Here is a 23,305-nt window from a genome sequence, read left to right as displayed (position 1 = left end):
ACAGGGAGGAGGTTCAGCACCTGGCAGAGTGGTGTGCCAATAACAACCTGGCTCTCAACACCAAGAAGACCAAGGAGCTCATTGTGGACTTCAGGAGGACCAAAGGTGGCGCACACACCCCGATCTGTATCAACGGGACGGAGGTGGAGCGTGTCGCCAGCTTTAAATTCCTGGGTGTCCACATCTCCGAGGACCTCTCTTGGACCCTCAACACCTCAACCATAGTCAAGAAGGCTCACCAGCGTCTCTTCTTTCTGAGGAGATTGAAGAAGGCCCATCTGTCTCCTCAGATACTGGTGAACTTCTACCGCTGCACCATTGAGAGCATCCTCACCAACTGCATCTCAGTCTGGTTTGGCAGCTGCTCTGTTGCGGACCGCAAAACACTCCAGAGGGTAGTGAAAACTGCCCAACGCATCACTGGCTCCCCACTCCCCACCATCAATGCTGTCCAGCGCAAGAGATGTCTGCGGAAGGCGCGCAGCATCGAGAAGGACAGCTCCCATCCCAACCACAGACTGTTTGCCCTCCTCCCCTCAGGGAGGCGCTACAGGGCCCTCCGTTCCCGGACCAGCAGGCTCAGGAACAGCTTCTTCCCTGCGGCTGTCACCCTGTTGAACTCTGCACCACGGTGATAGTTCCCCCTGGCTACCCCCTCACACTCCTTCCTGTATTCCCCTCTCTACCCTGGCTTGACTGCCACACACCTACCTCCAGCCACTGAACATTTGCACTAAATTGTTCATTGTATATATCTATTTATGTTAAATTGTTGTCATCCATATTCATCGTACTTATATCTTATCATGTCTCCTACCTCATTTATAACTTATAACCTCTACTGCCACCTTCACCTGTACTTCATCTGCACTTTACACATATCTATATCACATCTGCACTAATCACCTTTATTGCTGCTCATGTTCTTACTGCTCATACCACTTATATCTTATGTCATACTGTATATACCATATTTATCTATATTTATATAACCATTTGCACATACTCTGCACTCTTCTACTTTGCACTTCTGGTTAGATGCTAACTGCATTTCGTTGCCTCAGTACCTGTACTCTGTGCAATGACAATAAAGTTGAATCTAAAAAATCTAAAAAAAATCACCACCCAAATGTGCAACTGGGTGCTCAGCTTCCTCACTGACCGCCCCCAGGTGGTGAGAGTAGAGAGTGGTGTAACCTCTGGGCCGCTGACCCTCAACATAGGTTCCCCCCAGGGGTGCGTTCTGAGCCCGCTGCTGTATAACATCTACACCTATGACTGCACAGCCTCCAGAAGCTCAACTTCCATCATTTAATTTGCCGACGACACCGTGGTGCTGGGTCTAATCTCCGAAAACAACGAGCAGCCCTACCAGAACCAAGTGGCAGACCTGGCACTGTGGTGTCAGTCCAACAATCTGGCCCTAAATATCAATAAGACAAAGGAAATGGTGGTGGACTTCCGGCGGAAGCAGGACAGCGGGTACACCCCCCTCACCATCAGCGGGGAGCCTGTGGAGAGGGTCCCTAGTTTTAAATACCCGGGGGTGCACCTCACTGAAGGCCTAACCTGGACCCTCCACACACAACACGTGACAGTCATCTAGGCAGCGGCTGTACTTCCTCCGTATGCTTAGGAAGTTCAAGGTCTCCCCTCCCATCCTGAGGACCTTCTACTCCTCAGCTGTGGAGAGCGTCCTCATATTTTTGCACAGTGTGGAGCGTAGACCCTTTCACATTTCACTACATTCGTTGTATGTGACAATTAAAAACACTTGAACTTGAACTTGAATCATGTCATGAGAACAGCAAAATCTCACACCTCGTGAGCAGGATTTGCTATTGGAGAATTATCTGTGCTATAGGGGATTTGAACAGCGGTAAAACAGTGGCCTAGTCTTTCTATCTAGGTCAGTCTTGTCTGCAATTTCCAAAGACTTACACATGAAGTAGCCTAGGCCTGATTCAATTCAGAGTTTGTTTAAAATAACTGAAGCTTCTCCCTAACATGCTGTTTTTAAAAGGTTGGTTTAAATGAAAATGCTATGAGGTGCGATTATGTCTTTCTTTTGCATTATACTAATCATATAACTGTATATAAACACTATAATACTACTTCTGGCTGATCAAAACATATATCTCTACTGAGTGTACTGTATCTCAGTAAGCCTATTCCCTTCTTCCAGGTAAAGGACCACAGGTCCTGTACCACTGACCATTTGATCATGCACTCATACACAGACTGAAGTAGTAAGCTAGTTAGGAAGCCAGTCAGCTAGTAGGCTATCCAGTCACTTGCCCTTACAAGGCCCTCCAAGCTGTTCTTTTTTAGTAAATTAAACAACCAAACAATGCCATAATCCTGCAATTTTCAAACCACCAGAGACGACAACAAACTATCTGATTGGCTGCCACCGGCTAAATTTGCTCCTCATTTGCTACTTTCCCCCGCCTAATTCGCTCATCTACGCCATTGTTGCCTGCCTCCAACAGAAATGAGCCGAAGACAGAACTTAGCTTTGCTGGCATGTATCAGTACAGTTATGCTAATGTTGGCATTCTGCGCTCCCGTAGCAGGCAGAACGCGGTTTAGCCATGTGTCTGCTCATACATACCGTGACATGTTGTGAGGTACACACTACGACGAACTTACACCTAAAGTGGGCGCTAACATGTTTGTACATCTGCCCCAAAATGCCTAGAGCAACATACATCATGTTTGAGTGTAAGTAGTATCTTAGTTAACAAAGTAAAAAAGCAAAACTGGTGAAGCTTGTTCATGGTCTAATACTGATTTTTGAAACTGACTATTATATAATATTTTCTTTTGACTGGTAGTACATGCATTTTGTGTATTTTATTATATTTGCCTTGCCATGACTATTTCAAATCATTATTTCACAATTTAAGGAAAGCATGTAGTCATGTAATTCAGGCATATGAATGTTTAACATACAATGAAGGAGGCTGTAATTCCTACAAGCAAAAATGATGTGCTCTCCTTAGTAAAGAAAACATATTTTAAAAAGAATTGTCAGTGTCAATTGTAATATTTCCATCTAAGATCTACTTGTGAAGGTAACTAGTTTTAACCTCATTTTGTTTATGTTGTTATGTGGCGATAAACAAGTTGTTCCCACTAGCCTCCCAGGCTGTAGTTTCCCAGGCACAGGGAAAATGTAAGAATAGCTTTGCAGCCTGACAAAGGCAAGGTTTTATCAGTGCCAACTGTGCTGTTGTTGCTCTTGGCTTTTAACAAGTTAGCTCACTAGTTTTAGACAAAAATACCTTAGTGCCTCTTTAAAATATAGCATTTCCTCATATTTAAATGTGAGACATTTGTGAATTTAATCCTAAAGAAAACATATAGCATTTTCAAGAGGTTACACCATTGTGTGAATCACCTGAAAATGAACTCTACAACAGGTTGGCATTATTAGTCCACATTCAAAAAGTTGTTGGCTTGGTCTGAACAATTGGGTTTAAGGGGACAATCTGCTATACTGGTTAGCTGTCAACTGAGCCTACTGGGCTACGTGATGTAATACTCCACATGCCAAATAAATTGGGAGCAGCTTCTCTCCCTCGTGGGAGTCACCAAAAGGTTTGGCCAATATGACGGACACTAAAGGCTACAGGTAGCATGGAAACACTTGTATGGGTAGATGTCTGGGTGACCATTATTGTCAACATTAGCACTGACTGATATTTATCTGTTCTTTTAACAAAGTAAATACAACCCTACACTTACGTTTTTTAGGTGGTTGACAGGCTTACTGCTAAGAATAACTGATTGGCTTGCGATTAAGCACCACAGGAAAGCCAAACTTAGTTGCTGTAGTGACTCACCTCTGGAGGTACAAAGTGGTTTTATGAGAAATTATGGGCAGAAGATAGCTGGTTAGTTATAGCAGCATATCTTGGCCATACAGTACGCTTACTTTTTGCATATTATGTCAAACCGGCAATTTCTATATATTCTGTTGACATTTTTAGTTAACTTCTGAATGTTTCACATTAAAAACCGGATTGTGCCTTTAATGCCATTACTGTCTTTGTTTCCCTTCCAGGTATGCATTGTTCAGAAGAGGGACACGGAGAAGATGTACGCCATGAAGTATATGAACAAACAGCAGTGCGTAGAGCGAGATGAGGTCCGAAACGTCTTTAGAGAGCTAGAGATCCTACAGGAAATTGAACATGTATTTTTAGTAAACCTCTGGTGACTATCATGTGTTTTTCACTTAATACATTTTGTGCTCTGCATGTGTTGTAAGAGAGATTGTGGAAGGAGTATGCATGTATCAGAGGTAGGAGAGGTGACTATTGAGCATGGACTGATTTGTTACTCTCATTGCATTATAATTTTTAGGATGGAGGGTATTTGTAGCACATAACTTCAAAAACTGCATTTACCAGACTATATCAAACTATCTTAAGTCTGTTTTATTATAGTGCTTGATAAGCCAAGTACTGTATCGATATTCATAGTCTTTTTTGTTATTATTGTACCAATTTCTGCAAATAATTCAGCTTGCCTTGCAAATACTCTTATTATTCTCATATGATTGCAGTGTAAACCCAAGTATGTTTTAGTTCCCAAAGACGCAGCCTGTAGCCAAGACTGAATGGCTCCTCGGGCTTAGAGGGGGATTGGGGGGGCATATTTATGTTTTGCCTCGAGTAGCAGAATGGCTTGTGCTAGCCCTTGACTGTAAGCTGCAAACATTTAACAATTGTAGTTACTTACATTGCTCCTGGCTAAGTTAAGTTACCTGTTTGCTGCGGCTAGTTGAGTGTCTACGTAGATATTAAGTTACCTTGTCACTTTGAATTAACACACAAAAAAACAACTGAAATATACACTATTATTAATCTCCATTGGTGGTGGTATCTTCATTGATATGAAAATTACAGCATATGAGCAGTAATAGGCTTGCCCCGGAATATAAACAATCTATCCAATTGCCATGATTTGTCACATACCGTAAAAATCTCTGATAACAGCCAGATATGTAAACATAATGGTGATTTGTAAAAAGCATCTGCTTTGGCCAAATATCGGCTGCTTTGAAGTTGGCAGTGCAAGCCAATGTCCCACCAATACAGTTTGGGAAAACTTCTGATAACCAGCTAGATATGTAGAGCACGATGTGCTTTGCACTCTATCAGTTACTAGTTCGCCACTTAATCAGCCTCTGTAATTTCTGACAGAATTCCTGACAGGTCAAATAAGGCTTACCAAGAGAATGCTGAGCACTGAATCAGGCCCTGGGCTATGTAAAGCACCTTGAGGCAATTTGATTATTTTGGCACTATATAAATACAATTGAATTGAATTGAATCAGCTGATCATTTCCTGAGAAGATAGGGATCTGTGTTAAAAGGGCATTTTCTGTAGAATTTGTGCGATTTTATACATCAGATTTAGAAAGTTTCTACTAAAGGTAGAAACAGTCCCAGTTTCCTGAAACTTTACCCACATTCAAGGTCAGAAAGCATAAACCAGCTAAAATAAGGCCAGCAGAGATGGTGCAGCATTTGTGTGTGTGTGTGTGTGTACGGTATGGGGGCTTGAGTGATACACACACACACACACGCACACACACACAGCAAGAGAGAAACACCCATAGGAATTAGATGTGTCTTGTGATAAAGTCCAGTTTTTTTCTGAAATCTATGTAGGGCACTGGCAACTTTGAAAGAAATATGTAGTCTCCCCCTTTCTCTCACACCTTTTCTCCTCTATTTCCCTGAAATCATTTGTCATCCTGGCCTGATTATTTCAGTACAGCTCTACATAACTCTATAGATTGCACGACACCAGGTGTCCTCTAGCTGTGGTCTGACTTTCCATGTAGCCTGAAAATTAGATCACATTGATATTTTATCCCATGCCTAGATACTTGTGCTGTGTTCAGATACTTATTGATTAGGTATGTTGTCAGTAGGTTTAGGTCAGCTTTCCCCACCTTTTTATCTCACAGTATTTTTTTTTTTTTTACATGTACACAGATACACAATGCAGCAAATGCTTAGTCTGATGTTGTCATACTCATAATTCTAGTCAGAATATGAGTCTGATACTGCTCCATTGGGCTGTGATTATGGGGCGTGTTTCAACCGAACCAGGAAAAAAAATGCCTCTTCGCTCAATTGGATAGACCTACAATCAATCAGAGCAACGTAGTATGTGAACCGGGCCAGCTGATTAATTAAACTTTTACCGAATCCCGTAGGAAGGACGGCAAAAACATCTTTTCGATCGACAAATGCCTTGATCGCGTTTCTCTGTTCCTCTTTCAAAATGAATGCGCTGTCGATGTCTTCTAAAACAGACAATATGGCAGAATCTGTCTACACCTCTCAGCTCTCCAGCGGCAGCCATGTTTGTTGAAAACGAATTCAAACCAACCGCTTTTTGGTGACGTGGCTGATTACGTTACTGTTGATCATCTGTCCATCATCGTATAAAGCCCGCCCTGACAATTTGATTGCCTGAACAGCTTCAGGTCGGGCATTATTTCTCCCCAACGGAGCAATGCCTGACCGAACTTCCCGACCTCAAATGTTGTGGGCGGGGCTAAGTTCGTGCTGGCACCCAGGCTAGCAAATGCTGTGAATTTTGTTGGAATTCTATGTTTTCCTGTCATCATCGTTGGTGCCTGAGGGTAATTGGAAAGGTTGGTGTACTTATTGTGCCTACCATCTGTAACACACTATATCTTACAATTCTGCGGATGACAAGTTATCTACCAGGGATTATTTGCAAAGTTAATACCATTAAGCCAAACCAATAAAGACACCATGTGATATCTTTAAATCTTTTATTTAATTGTAAACGTGTAAAAAAGGGAAACATGGAACATGAAAAACAAATGTATTGTATTGTATTTCAAACTGAGTCAACTTTTCATTGCTATAAGACATTGTCACACCCACTTATGGCTAGGTAATGTTACAAATTGGCAAGTTACAAAGGCTACACTTTCTCGTTTTGAAACTCAAGGCAATTTAAGAAAAATGTCATTGTTAACATGCATTAGCTAGGTAGGTAGTCAGCTAGTTGTTCATATTAGGCTAATAAGAGAATGTTCACAATTGCAATTCCCATGTATAGCCCCCATCCGAGAATAAACTGCAGGGCTGCAGAAATTTTACCAAATAAATGTATAAACCGTGGATAATAGTCAGCAAGTTACGGTACTTTCCTAGGATGTACGCAATTATATATGAGTTATCACAACTACAAGGTACTTAGTTGATAGGTAATAGTGGAGGTTTTTCCTTAGTATTTCAGCTGGAGTTTCTCTGTATTTACCTACTTATTACCTATGGTAATTACCCAATAATATATTATAATTCCCCATATATTTACCAGGTAAATACTGTAAAGGAAAGGGTACTCATTTACTTTGTCTAAGTCATACAGCATTTGAAAATCCATCCTGTGTGGGCAGAAGAAGGGAAGGCCAGTGAAGTGAAGACAGTATCCAAGACAAGCATGGGAAAGAAAAAGAGGGCAACAAAACAGAGGATGATTGTTTCTGGCTTCTCTGTGAGGAATATTTTACTGGCTGTCCTTTTTAGAAATGATTGGTTACTTTCATGTTAACTTAAGGTGTTGAGTTCAGTTTTGGATCTGAAATAAAAATAAATCTACATTCACAATTATGTTGTTCTTATTTGTTTGATAATAGCATTTGCTAAGTTATCCATTGTGTGTTACAGTTTACCACCGGAGTGAAAAACATCCCTGGACATTTTGTCCCAAATAGGCCCAAAACAACCAGTGCACAGAAACACAACCTGTAGCAGGATTGTGTCCTGAATACCATTACTTGACAAGGTAGAACATTCACAGTTTCTTTAATATAACTGCTTGAGCAATAATTTGGTGAGTGTATGGAAACAAATTGAATAGAGCAATTAATCGGACATTAATAGGTTTCTTTATGGAAACAAACTGGCATGGGGAAAATATGGAAGTAATAATATACTTCAAATACGATCACACCTCATCCACCACGATAATGTACGTGGTTTGAATTTTTAAATATCTGTATTTAGGACTTTTCCAAGCAAATATTTACAGCCTGTAACTAACTACTTTGATTACATTTTTATTCTCAGCAGCCCTACTACACTATCCCCATTATTATTAATAATAATATTAATAGTCTGTTAGCCTTGATGTGCAACAGATTAAATGGTAGTTCTCAAGAGTGTTTTAAAACCTTGATAATGAGCAGTGAGTGATACACTTTAAATTGTTAGGGGAAAACATTTTGAATTTTGTGTGAGCAGTTTTTGATGTATATGAAAAACACGTTCATATTATCTTTTTTTTAAGTATCGGTTCAGGCACCGTTTAGGCACCGGTATCGTTTTAAAAGTATCGGTTTAGCACCGGTATCGAAAAAAAAAAAAAACGATACCCATCCCTACTTAAAACTATGAAATTAACTGAACTATGAACTAGTTCAGAATTTAAATGGTGAACTATGAACGTGAACGATTCATTTTTACTTGTATGAACTGAACTTTGAACTAGTTCATGAGAGGTGTGAACTTGCACAACACTGTTGTTGAACCACTGTGTCTGTGAGAGACAATGGTAGTTGTTGAACCACTGTGTCTGAGAGAGACAATGGTAGTTGAGCAACCACTGTGACTGAGAGAGACAATGGTAGTTGTTGTTAGTTAATCAGAAGGTTGCTAGTTCGATTCCCTGTCGAAGCGTCCTTGAGCAAGACACTGAACCCCTAATTGCTCTTGATGTATAGTGTGCCATCAGTGTAAATGTAAAAAATGTGTATACATCCTTGTAAGTCGCTTTGGATAAAAGCGTCTGCTAAATGACTAAATGTAAATGTAAGTTGTTCAACAATGTTTCTGGGAGATGCCTCCCTATACAGCTACACAGGAGTTGCAAGACCAAATATCTGATTCATATCTAATTCAATACCACATATGGATGAGGCCTGGATCAGATCTGAAAATATCAGAATCTATGCACTTTTCCTGTGCCACAAAATGGGATTGGGGCACATTGATCCCTATATAGCTATATTACCATGTACATATAGCTAAAATAAAGAACGTGATGAGGACACATTTTATGAACATGCATAGATTATAAATAACAATTTGGAGTGCAGTTTTGAAGGTTTGCATGGCAGCATGAATTCAATGGGAGTTTTGTATGGTTTGCACGTTTTATTTTTTTAAATGGAAATGCCTAAGAAATACTAGATACATTAGCATGCAATCACCTATTAGCAAATTATTGTATCTAATTAGTGCATGTAAGAAATTAAACTTAGTACTAAGGGATATTGCTCTTATAGTTTTTTGTTCTTGTATTTTCACATATATGTTGTGGCAGCATGAGAGGTTGGGAATTAACTATAAGTTTGTCCGGCACATTTAGTAGAGAATGCATTAAGTTTTAAACAAAATGCATAAAAAGTACCAGATTTAAAAAAGAAATAATCTAACAGAAATTGTTCGCAATTCCTGAAAGATCTAAATCCTTCCTTCTTCTATGCATTTGTCTTCCTGAGGCGGTGTTGGTTTTCATAAGAGCCTAACTGATAGACTGGCTAGCCGATATTATAGGCTGATATATGTTAATTGCAGACTTTGCAGCGCAATGTGGTTTATAGCGGCTGATTTTTTTCTTTAAAAAGGTATACTAGGCAACTATATCATAATAGTTATCATTGCACAGTTTGTCCCCCACACTGCAACTTTTGGCAACACAAGTTAGGCCTATTTCGTAGGCTACAAATCTCAGTTGACTAATCCACAGCACAACAGTCTAATCTGTCTTCGTGTTAGGGAGATCATTTTTGCGTGAAATAAATGACATTAATCATAATAAATATCTCCTAACGTTTCTCCTTTAAGCCTAAATAACTGACAACATTCGTGTCAGCCATTCTTGGTTTTGCTGCAGTAATGTTGGAGCCAGTAGGCTACAGTAAGCCCTTTAAAGCTTACTTTAAACAGCAAAATAATGTTGATGTTAGTTGACTGGATTGTTGAGTTATTTGTGAAACAGTAAGACTCTTCAAGCCATTAAACAGTCGTTCTCCTTGTCATATCTCTGCCTATGTCACTGACAGCTGTAGCTATAGTGCTGTATTTTACTTGAGTTAGTTAGCCACAAAGTTAGTTTACTGAGTTAGTTAGCCACAAAGCTAGCTATGCATGTTTTATCATTGGAAGAAAGTAATGTTAACGAGAGGTCACATAGCACTTGTCTCATTCTGCCTAAATTATGTAATGATTATGTCCACGATTCCCACATCAGTAGTTACACAGTTGATGCGTTGGAAATGATTACCCCACTGGGATTGCACACAAAATAAACGTGAGCACATGTAAAGAAATACATCTACAGTGAAAGCTGATTTCAGATATGCCCAATGCCCCCCCCCCCCTTATTTTCTTGTGTTTCAGCATCAGAATAGTGAATACATTAAAAGTAGTTATTGTGACTGATTAGGTGTCAGGTTATAACAAATAAACTAAAAACTTTACCTCTACATATCATTGTATATTGTCTGTAAAGGAGAGCCCTTGATTTTAACAACATCATGTCCTATCTTGCTTAGAACTCTTCAATCACTATGCTAAATGTTTGGGAAAATCTTGTTTAAATTGATTTAGTCATTATCGGATTCAATATTGATCAATCCTAGCTTTAGTTGCAATCTCACTCAGGCTCAAAGTCTCCTCCCCACTGGCATCATTTTGTTTGTAATATTATCATTAAGTTGCCCTCTCAAAATGTCAAAGCATACACTAAAACTAGCTCTGTCACAGTGCATCTTTAACTATCTTTGTATCTTTGAGGTGTAAGTCCTGTCCAAAGCCTTGGCTACAACCTTTTTAGTAATCAGGGTAATCTTAGTTAACGGCTTAACTGCTCACGATCACAATCATTCCATGAGAGGGGATATCCTTTACCAACCTCAATTGGACTCTACATTGCTAGTAGTAACTCCACCTTTGGTACATTTTAACTGTTAAATTCTACAACATCAACATTCAAGAGAGTAGAGTGATCTCATTAGTGCTTGGCAACCCTAAATACTCATATGCTTCGGTTGGTAGCGTTATTTGGGGGTCAATAATGAATAAGCAGAATTGAACTACCGGTAAACAAAAAAGTCTCATTTTTCAAACATTATTAGTTGGTGGTATAACTGCCACTGACGATATGTCACCGATGTGCATTGGTCACCCTGTTCTGTGAAGGAAACAGCTTGCACAGAAATGACATTTCAAAATGAAAGCCCATTCCTGAATTCATGCATAGGCTAATTTAAGTTCTATGAATGAAACAGCTTGCACAGAGATGGCATTTCAAAATAAAAGCCATTCCTAAATTCATGCATAGGATAATTTAAGAGAGTAGAATATCAAACCAAGCAAATGCCCCAGGAGGAATAGTCAATACATTTTGTCACGACTGCCTGGCTCAAGGCAGCCCTGACATAAAATGGGTCGACCACACCGTAGTGATAATCAAAAGGGTTTATTTACAATAGTACAAACAGTCAGTATAATGTATTAAAAGGAAAGTGTCGTGCAATGTGTCTAGGTGTAATCAAGTAAACAAACAATAGTGTAAAACGCGACGAGGACGGAGGAAGTACTCAGGGCCTCATTTACTAACATTGCGACCGCAGCTTAATCTGCGCCTTTGCCAACTCACATATAGCGCACAGTATTTTGCATCGTATTTATCAAACAAGAACCTCATCTGAATGTGTCGACGCCTTACCAGCGTAATCAGCGCCTAACCCCGCCCATTAGTGTTATTTAGCGTGCAGCTAAAATAGGGAAGAAAGAGCCTGCGTGTTCCTTCCACCCATGGATGATGAGTTAAAATTAGAATTAGAGCTTTTGGTTCACGAAGTTACAGCAAACTAACCCGGGTAAATATAGAAACTCATAAATATTTCTCCATTTAGCCCTTCCGTCCACACTAAAAGTTGTGATCACTTTGAATTCATTTTATTGGTGAGCTGATTTTGGGAAATTAAACTTTTCAGCGAACATTGAGTTTCTGGGTTACTATGGTTACCCCTCAGGGTGCCTGTGCAGCTTCATATTAACAAGTTTATGTTCACAAGTTCATATTCACACATATTAACATGAGTTAATCACACACAGGCAACTGCAGACTGTTAAGATGGTTCCCTAAGCTAGAGATAGCTAGGACAGTTAATATCCAGGTTAACTGCTCCATTGCATCCCGTTAAATAGTCTGGTAGGAATACACCACACCCCTTACTTTAAAACGGCGTATTCCAACACTGAAAACCATGCTTTTCAAAAACGCTGCCCTAGGCAGATACATTTGAAAACTGTAGTTGTAGGTTGCCATGGCACTGGGGGTAGCTTGCGCTTGAGAGGCTATAACGTCAAAATAAACATGGAAGGTGAAATTAATATGCTGCTCTGTCTCTACAATTTACTTATCGGTAGTTTAGTTAGTGTACTTCGAGTACAAGTACTTTTCCTGAATAGATACACGTTACTCCTACGCAGAAGGTGTGCACTGTACCTGGTGTGCTTGAACAATGAGTGTTTAAACCATACAATGAATAGCGATTCTGGGTAAGACGTGGCCACATTTTTCACGAACAGCTAGCTGGTGGGACAGTTTGTAATTCTATTTGTTTGTAGGCCTATTAAATGATATATCAAATATAAACATTTAAAGAAAAATAACATTTCTGATGTTCGTATTTTTCAAATTTCTCGCAGGCACATAGTTTTCATTTAGCAGCTGATATGTCATGCTAAAACACCTCTTGTTTCGTTACTAATACATAATTAGGCGCACTTTACGCATCTCCTCCCATCTCTTTGCGACGAACACCCACTTTCCCACACCCACTTCCTAGCAGCGGTAATCTGCGCTTTTACTCAGATGCGCCTCCTTTGGAAATACGGTTTTATGTCTTTACCCGCTATTTTACGCCTGAAATGGGCGCAATCCTGTTAGTAAATGAGGCCCTCAGTGTGGTATTCCATGTGGAGTTCAGTAGTCGGACGTCTTTCCCCAGGCTCTCACCACTGGAACAGTCCCTACACTACGACGGCAACGCAGAGGTCCAGAGCAGAGAGAGACCGTCCACGGCAAAACCCCAGCCTCTTATAGGCCAGCCCATTAACTGTTCGGCACGCAACACCCTGCAGGATAGATAAGCAACAGCCGTAACACAAAAGGGGCGGAGCCCCTGGCCTGATTAGTAGGGCCGTAACAATTTTGAATAATTATGTTTTCTGTTGAGTTTTCTTCAAACAATAGTAAAGGATTGCTCATGATTAAAATTCTGAATATTAACAAGAACTTGGGATTTTGGAATACAGTTCAAGAGTTAAAATCAAAGAATGACATTTTATTTCAACTTAATTTCAATAACATTCCAGTATGGATGAAATTACCATGTAAGTATGGTTTTAAAAGTTCTCAGAAATTTGTGAAATCAGATGACGCATGTACAATGTGTTCATCTGTCTCTGTTGCATGAAATTCGAGACATAAGATCACATCAAAGCAAAACAAAATATTAAAACACTATTACAAAAAAAATATGAAAATATAAAAAAAAGTTAAAAAGTCATATAGATAATCTGCCTGATGTCTGAGTTATATCTCTCATTAATTCGTTTTCTCGTATATGTGGAGTTGGGGTTTAAAGAGAAACCATTTTGATCACAATAATATTGTGGAACCCTGGAGCGACTGGTCAGTAGAGGGTAACAACGGTAATGATTAATATTCCCGTGACTCACACGTCCATTCAGAAGCTCAGAACAGTTCTTGCTAGCAAGTTTAGGTGGCTCTCACTGCTTGAAAATAGCACTCAAATATGGAAGAATGTTCTATTTGTGCTCCCCTATTCATTTCAATGGGAAAAGAAGAGATGAAAAGAAAACATTTTGACACGAGCACTGAACGGGATCAGGACGGAGATGTCGGCCAAGTTGGAGTAGTGTTGATATCGCACAAGCACAGGAGCAGAAGCGGCACCAAAAAAAGGGTGGAATAAAGAAGAGGAAGAAAAGAAGACTTAATTAGGACAGTACTGTGATTGAGTCATGCTGACTCAGAGCTGATCCAGACCCCTGTCCCTTCATCTCAGTTTCGTCCGTGGTGACAGCATAGTTTAACATGAATTCTTTACAGGATGGCAAATGGTGGTTGAAAAATGCTTTCTTATAGCTTGTATAGAATTAAAAAAAGATTAACTGGATAAGTAAATAGCCTACATTGAAAGTAGGTGTTAGCTATCAAACAACAATAAAGAACATACTTGGATATATACTATATAATGTATTGTCTGTAAAAGAGAGCCTTTGTTTTTAACTAGCAGAAAAGTATTTACAACAACATTATATCCTATCTTGATAAGAATCTCTTCAATCACTATGCTAAATGTTGGGGAAAATATTGATGTTTTTGTTAAAACCGTTAAATGTATCATTATTGTATTTTTAAATCCTCTAATATTAGTATCAGTCTTGAACGTCCTATATCAGTCTGGCTCTATTGTCAACCCCTGGTTTTAGTGTGTTAGTGTGTATCATGCACACACCAACTGAACCTCTCACACTGCACTCAACCTGTTCACTGGAGCCCTTTTTCTGTGGTTATGTGTTCAAGGATGATGAAAAGATCTTGTTTTAATGCATGACCATGACTGAATGTCCTGTGGTGTGTGTGTGTGCACGCATGTGTGTGTGTGTGTGTGTGTGCTTTGCCATGATTGGCCTCTGTCTCAGGTATTCATTTCAAGATGAAGAAGATATGTTCATGGTGGTGGACCTACTGCTGGGAGGGGATTTGCGCTACCACCTGCAGCAGAATGTGCAGTTCAGTGAGGATGCAGTGAAGGTCTACCTCTGCGAGATGACGCTAGCACTTGATTATCTACAGAGCCAACACATCATCCACAGGTACATGAGCTTATATTTCAATTTCTTGAAACTCTACAAGTAGGACCATTTTAGTGGTGAAACACATTTAACCCTGCCTGATACAAACCTCGCTGTCTGAAGTCTGAAGGCCAGTTGCTATGTTCCCGCTTGCTTGACAACCAATCACATGTAACCATCAGTCAATCAGAACTAGAGGCCTGTGTATAAAATGTATTAAATCCAGTACGAAAAAAATCAACGTTAATTTAGCGAAACTCTTACGCTAGCATGGAGTACCAAGCACTGTGTGACTATGTTAGTGACCTCCATAACTAATGTTAGCTGGTTGGCAAATGTGATCTTGCTAGCATGACGAACTGGCCAAAAATCATCACACAACGTCAGACATGTATATTATGAAGACATGTCTGATAATGTATTGATCCCTCGATGATATTTGTATGTATTCCATATACTCATTTGACTTGCCCAACAACGATTCAGGTATAGGATTCACATGTCTCTTGCTTCCACGGCAGGCCTGCAAGTTGAGAGACCAAAACTCGATCAGTCAGTCAGTGGGTGGAAGTAACTAAAATTGCTTGCTGTAAATGATAAATGTAAGCTGAGTTGATTATCAGAGCAACACTGTGTCAAAAAAGTCAATAGTCAAAACATTTGACAATGTATCACTCTATTTTTTCAATTCACATACATTGCATGCATACACACAAACACACACACACATACATTGTCACCAACCCCATTTTATCAATACATTTTTGTTACTTCCGCCCTTGGGGTCACTATCCTTAAATCATGAATTGTGATTATTATGATAATTATCGTTATAATTATTAATTATGTTGTGAATGATGAATGAAAATGATGAAACAACGGTCAATTTATGTTTGGAATTAGTCATAAACCCAATTTGCATATTGTATTCTTAGTATGGTCAGATATCTCATTTGGAATGAAAAATAAGTACCTTGTTTGGTATTGCTGTTACTACTGCAGAAAATGTCATTTCAATTCGAAAACTGATCATGAAAGGCCTCTTTCACTAGAAGGTTAAACATAAAAAAATTGCAATTGGAATTTCTATCACTTGTACCATTTCTATCTCTTGGGGGTTATTAAACAGTCAGGCACATTAGAATAAGTATAGCTGTTGTAGGAAGATACTACAAACCTGAAAACCTAGTATCTTTTTAGTGTCAGTACTTGGGCTCTGTCTTGTCTGATTCTGTGTTTGACATGTCTTGTGTTTTTGTTGTGGTAGCCATGTGCCTTTGTTGTGGTAGCCATGTGCCGGTGTTGTGGTAGCCATGTGCTACCATGTGCTCCGCCCCTTGTCCTGTCTTTGTTCTGTTTCCCGCCTGTTCTGCTCCTCACCTGTTCCCAATGATTACCCTGCCTATTTAAACCCTGTCTTGCCTCATGTTCCCTGTCAGATTGTCTCAACTGGTGTGCTTGCCTGTTCTGTGAGTTGTCTGCTTTTTTTTTTTAATTGTGTTTAAGAAAATTTGACTTAAGAAAAGTTTTTAATTTTGTTTTTTAATCAGTCTTTGAATCAGTCTTTGCCTGCCTGTTTGTCTGCCAGCCTGCTGGTTTTCTTGGAGAAATACTCAGCCTTTTTGGGGATTTTTTTTATTTTCGTTTTAGTTTTCGTTGGCGTGGATGCCTACAGTAGCCGTGTACTAGTGATGGCGAAATGAAGCTTCATGAACCTTCGAAGCTTTCCAGCCAGACGTGTTGAAAAAAGGTTCATTACTCAAAGCTTCGTTCGCACTCTAGTGACACCTGCTGGTCAATAAAAATACAGTGTAGGAAAGATTCTCGGGACAGTGAATTTGTTCAATTTGTTATGGTGCGCAAGGCCTGCTAAAATAACATGCATTAATTCAAATTTCGTTGTATGCGAATACAATGACAATAAAGGCTTTCTTTTTCTATTCTTTCTTCTAATAATTGTTTGACCTATGAATTTAAGGATTGTATGGTGGCACAACGGTTAGCGACGTCTCCAACCACTTACAACAAACCTACGAATACGAGATGGGAATTGGGACATCTTATAGTCGAAGCGTCCTGCCAAAAGTGAATGAACGAACCACTTTGCGAAGCACTTGATTCAAATGAGGCTTCGGACGTCACCAGTGACGTAATTTTGGCAAAACGATACAAGCCTTGATACACGCTCCGTCTGGAAGTGCTTCATTTTCGCGACACAAGCTTCGAAGCTTTGGTGTCATTTGTACAGAGGTGTAAAAAGTACTGAAATGTTGTACTCAAGTAAAAGTACAATTACTTTGATGAAATTTTACTTAAGTACAAGTAAAAATACCCATCTAAAAATCTACTCAAGTAAAAAGTAGTTCATTTAAAATGTACTTTAAGTAAAAGTTACTTAGTTACTTTCAACAACTTGATGGGGGCCGCTCCTATATAGTGCAAAAAAGGACAAGGGGTCATAAATCCAATACAAAAACTAGTTATTTTTAATTAAAGGAGAATCTTTAGAAATATAGGTGCAATGACATTAAACATGTCAAACATTAAACATTAAACATGTCAACACAACATTTAAGAACTTTTGGGAGGACATGTCAAGACATGAACCACATGACAGCTAAAATAAAAAAGTTAGAATGCCGCTGCCGCTGCCCCACTGTAAACTTTGGTTACTTTACTTGTGTCCACCTTTAGAGCATTAGTCTACAAACTTCTTGTTGAGTTTGAGCAGCAGCTGATTTTCAAGGTGAGTAGAGTTCATCCGGGCTCGCTTTGCATTGAACAGCAATCCAGCACAGCTGAAGAGTCGCTCGCAGGCGGCCGAGGCAGGTAGGCCAGTATTAAGTCGTTCAGCAGATCCATATTGACTGAGACACAGGCTAGGTACCCTCCTAACTCCCCTCTGACCTTCTGGACTTTATTGAGGAAAATAAATCATCTTCATCTGATGAATGTTGTCCAACTTGCTCCAGCCTCCAACATCCGGGCAAGGTGTTGTCTGACATAGACTAGACCTGTAGAATGACAAACAACATTTCTGACAATTAAGTATTGAGCTGCCATCAAGAGTGCATCATAACACAGAAATAGCTATAAATAGCTACTTGAGATGACAGACCTACAGTATATATACAGAATTATAGCATTATTTTCTATTTCTACATGCATCACAATTCATATTCCTCAATTCTTGCTAACCGAGACCCCTGAGCATTAACATGAAAGACGTGCACGTTGCAAAGCCACCACTTATCGTGATAAATTCCAGATAACGACATACACATTGACTTGTGCAACTGTCTGACAACGATGGTGTGCGCATTCACATTGTTCTGTTTCAAGGCATGGGAGGCAACCAAATGATTAGCCTAATATCAGTTTATGTGGTGTATTTCATTGCTGATGACTGATCTGCAGTTTTTAACACAATACGAGAGGCTGAACATAATACTGCTATGACCTGAAACGAATGGAAGACAGGAATGGAATTATTATTAGTCTATTGGATGACGGCTGTCGACGTTAGCATACTCAGGGCGGTTGCAAGTGCTAGCCAAAATGAGGCTACTAGTGCCATGAAACGCATATTCTGCTTAATGGAGCAAAGCTAACTAAACGACAAAAACGCTGTCTGAACTACCAATGGAAAGGGACAAATACTGTACTTACCAACACATGCTTGCGCAGATGAATTTTGATGAATTTTTATAAGCAGAAAGTTCTGACTGGCGGGTTAGGCACAGCTTACACAGCATTATTTAGCTGTTGCCTCTTTTACGTTGGAAGGCAAACTGCTTGCTGAGATGTGGCCACAGGTTTTCTTCATCTTCTTTAATTTCAACTGCCGGAAAGTTCGGTGCTTCAGCTTGTTGGTTGTCCGCAGCTTGTTGGTAGTCCGCACTATCATCTTCCTCCATCTCTATCTCTCGTGACTCGGCACCGGCGCCTTGCATCGACTCCATCATCCACTCTATGCAGCATCCAACACTGCAGTGAGAATTGTCGTGCGCGATTCCCGCCTTGAACTACGTTTTTTTTTTTTACTCAGTAACGGATGTAATTTCCAATGTAGCGAAGTACAATACTTCAGTCAAAATCTACTTAAGTAAAAGTAAAATTACCGATTTCAAAAGCTACTTAAAAATTACAAAGTACACAAAAAAACTACTCAATTACAGTAACGTGAGTAAATGTAATTCGTTACTTTACACCTCTGCATTTGTAACATCACTACCGTGGACCCTGTTTTTGTGTTTGCCTTTTTGGATATCTACTGTGCGTTAACGTTTGTGGAATAAATCCTTTTTCTACCGATCTGCGCTTGGGTCCTCGTTTGAATTCCTGACATTTAGAGACTACATTTTACTTGGATTTTCCATTGGAAACTTTTAAAATGGAAGAAAACATCCAGAGGACTTCACTGCACTATCATTGCACCGTTTAGAGAATAGGATCCTAACTTTGGAATGTTCATTGCCCCTCTGGGAAAGTTGACAGCCAATAAGTATTTTTTTTAAACCTGTGAAAACTGTTCCTGATTGGCCTTAGTCCATGCTGCCATTTTGCATAGGTTGTCACTGGAAAGCACCTCTGGTTTTAGCACACACCTTTCAGTGCAACTTGGACACACTATCATTGATGTCAGCTGGGATCATTGGGTGTTTCAGGATTTTTAACATCAGACACTCTTGCCTCGAGTTCAGGTGACCCAGCCGTGGATGATAAGGCCCCTGCTTGTGTCCAAGTAGCTTGTGTGGTGTGGCCCATGGATCGCCCTGCTCCTTCCATAGCCACCTTGATGACATCTGTGATTTCCTTGATGGTTCTCCTGCTGTGCAGGCTACCAAAGGCAACTGAGGCACCAAGATTTCACATTCCTGAGTTATCAACTTGTAGTATGCATGGAGAATGTAGTTTGTAGAATGACTGCCAGTTCCGAGTATTAACTTGTAAGCATTTGTGATTTGTATTCAATATATGGAATATTTAGCTAGTACTTTGGATTCTAAACTTTGAAGAACATGAGATAAGGATGCAAAGAATGGAAGGATTGGTGATTTAAGGATTAGTGATTTGTATGGGGATGTAATCTGAAACAAATCACTCTTAGTCTGCTTTTACTGTCTGACAACACTAATTGATGGCTCAATCTATACCCTACAAACTCATTACTATTCACATAATGGAGCCAATCCTGTGATCCATTTCTGAAATAAAATTACTAATTACATATCAGATATCAGAACTTTGAATGGAGGGTTACTCCGATTTTTATGTCTAATTAATTGAATTACCTTAAACAATATTAGCTTATTCTCATTTTTAGAATCATGGTAGTGAAAGAGTCTGTTGTTTCTGGCGAATCCCTGATGAAATGCCAAAGCTGTATTTCTTTATTCAAGTTAGCTGATCGTAGATGGAGTAAGCAAAGTCTTGGGAAGCTGGCTGGAGAAGAGATCCGTTTATTCCAAGTTTAGCAAAGCTTAGCACACAACGATTTCTCTGCAATATGATGTTCTTTTCCAACGCTCAGGGCAGTACACTAGTTACTTGACGTAACAGAATTCAGTCACTTTTATAGGGCTACAGAATGAACATATTAACACAATGGCCATAAAAAAGATTATGTGTTCGTTCGGGGTGTGTAATCAGGAGAAATAGCCCTTTTAAATGGTATAAAACACAATACGTAAGTGTAAGTGCAACACACATCATTATTTAATAATATCCTTAAAAACCTGAAAATATCAATTTGGAAAGATAAATCCTTTTTTTCACCAAATTCAGTTGTAGATAGAAATAAACAGAGTGTATGAAAGATTTACAATTTTGTCATCCACTCGGTGAAAAAAAAACAGAATCAATGTCACCTTTTGTTCACAAGTTATGATCAATTCCCTGATACTGTGCAAGATGTGGTAACAGGTAGAATGTTTTCATTACCCCATAATACATCGACACAATGGTCATGTAGCAAAACAAGTTGTTTTGACCATCTAAACAAGATACATGCCTAGATGTGGTATATATTACTGTACTGTAGGTGGCGCTATGACTTGGTAATACCAAATGTGAGGGAGAAGAGAAGATGATGTAAGTAAAGGTGATGACTGATGATGACTGCTTTTCCATGTGCTTCATTTTACTATAAAAACCAAAATACACGTGTTGACATCTCTTTATTTTATTTATGTCTCAAACCAAAAGTGCTTCTAATTCACATTTTTCATATTATTCCGCAAGTAGTCCAGTCATTTAACGTAACGGAAACTTAATTGAAGTCAGCAAGTAATTACGCAACACATGAAACTTTTAAGTTCTATTTACGTTCTTAGTGGAAGTCACGAAATGGCAACAAAATCATTAAAAAGAGGTATTTTGGAGGAATGTCTTCTATCGTTTTGACAAGTAACCGAATAATAAGCAGGATAATGTATAGTCCAGCAGTCATTATCGGAAAATAAATCTAGCTGCGTGTCAAAGGCAAAAAGTTTCAGTGCGTATTCTGTGGTTCTGGACAAGAGCACTGACATAAATGACGCTCAGGTCGCGATTTTTTCCCGCGGTGTTGACAACCAGTTTGAAGTGACAGAGGAATTACTTTGTGTAAAAACAATACAAGGCCGTACCACAACCAAGGATGTATTTGAGCAACTGTGTGAAGCAATTGGGCATGCTGGTCTGTCATGGAAGTCACTCCGAGGATTAACAACAGACGGCGCAATGATCAGCATTTCAGTAAACTATTCATTTTAGATCACTATAGATGGAAATGTGCTGTATTTTGACAGACAAATGAAATGATACCTTTTAATAATTATAAATACATTTATTTTATAAAATAAAATAATTCAGATCTTTGCTGAAACTTTATTCAGTTTTCTGTTTTGTTTTGTTTGTTTGCAGCCTTGTTACCAACTATACAAAAGTGGTGCAGTACAGCATTTGCTTTGAAAAATATAGATGTAGTTGTCGATGAACACATTATCCCACTACTACTGCTGTATATGTGAAGGCCGAAATATGCTTCTACGACTGCATTACTGTTTGGCCACGCAGTTGCTTGACGGACTCATGAACCTTTATAGTTCTCCATCGGTTGGTGTCGCAAAGCAATACAAAAAAAAGATGGCGGACCAAACTCCGTAGATGGTTGTATTTGTATAGAAAAGTTGTTTGTTTGACAATTTTTTGCTTAGACTTTTTAAAAGTTACTGAGACACTGCAATGTAAAAAACCTGTAACTGAAAAATACGTCTGAGGGGATTTGCGAGGTGTCTGAGCCAGCTATCTACAACCCCAAATCAGAAAAAGTTAGGACGGTATGGAAAATGCAAATAAAAAAAGAAAGCAGTGATTTATAAATTTACCTTGACTTGTATTTCTTTGCAGACAGTATGAACACAAGATATTTAATTTTGTCAGGTAAACTTCATTTGATTTGTAAATATACAGTGCCCTCCACAATTATTGGCACCCCTAGTGAATATGAGCAAAACAGGCTATAACAAATATGTCTTTGCTGTTTATCCTCTTGGTCTTTCACTTAAAATATTCACAAAAATCTTACCTTTTCATTTAAGTAAAATTATTGAAAGAAAAAAAAACTGTTGACATTAAATAAATATTTTTCCCAAAAATAACGACAGACACTCCCATGCTCTATAAATGGTTGGCAGTATCTATGACAACATGGCTAATGTGTGTTAATATAAGCTAACTAGCTAATGGCTAGCTAGCAGCTAAGGACTATATTAGTTTGACTTGTGTTGTTGCAAGTAAACTTGATGAGCCCCATTAGGCGAGAATTGGTGGGGTTTTTTTGCTACTGAGCTCACCCTAAAGTTGCAGAGTGTAGTTCACCTTTGTTCACCACTGTCATAAATACAAATCATGCTTTGAGACCCTCTAATGGACAGTGGTACACGTGTATTTGTTGACAAGCTGAAGCTGATATGGAATCGGAAAAGACAACACCAGAAGCTAAAGAAGCATGTCGACTGACAAGGTAGAGTTATATTTCAAGATTTTACACAAATATGACTCTGCCTAGTTTTTTTTTTATTGTAACATTGAAGACATAACCAAAAGAGTAACAAAAAAGAATGACACATTTGAGTTTTCCTGAAATACTGCTCATGTTTTTAGGCTATATACAATTAAGCGTTTGAATGTGGAGTATGTGTAATCTAATAAAATGTTATTGGCAGCATGATAAAGGCACATATTGTGCATAATATACATTGGACAGTGTAATTTACTACAAGCTACCTGAATTAGGTTTGGAGTGGTATGTTATATCTGTTACTGTCTCTGTGAAACATAAAAAAATCTGTCCTTTC

The 23,305-nt window shown here is 39.0% G+C and overlaps 1 protein-coding gene across 1 annotated transcript in view; it reads left to right on the top strand.

Moving 5' to 3' along the window:
- Window positions 1-23,305, top strand: part of LOC105892717 (serine/threonine-protein kinase 32C) — a 95,776-nt gene that overhangs the window by 38,301 nt on the left and 34,170 nt on the right. The window contains exons 3-4 of the mRNA XM_012819024.3: window positions 4,070-4,221; window positions 14,811-14,984. Coding sequence (XP_012674478.1) covers window positions 4,070-4,221; window positions 14,811-14,984 — 326 coding nt within the window. The remainder of the gene's footprint in view (window positions 1-4,069; window positions 4,222-14,810; window positions 14,985-23,305) is intronic.

This window comes from Clupea harengus, chromosome 13 (genome assembly GCF_900700415.2).
Source record: "Clupea harengus chromosome 13, Ch_v2.0.2, whole genome shotgun sequence".
Taxonomy (NCBI): Eukaryota; Metazoa; Chordata; class Actinopteri; order Clupeiformes; family Clupeidae; genus Clupea; species Clupea harengus.
This window is presented reverse-complemented; position numbering and strand designations above follow the sequence as displayed.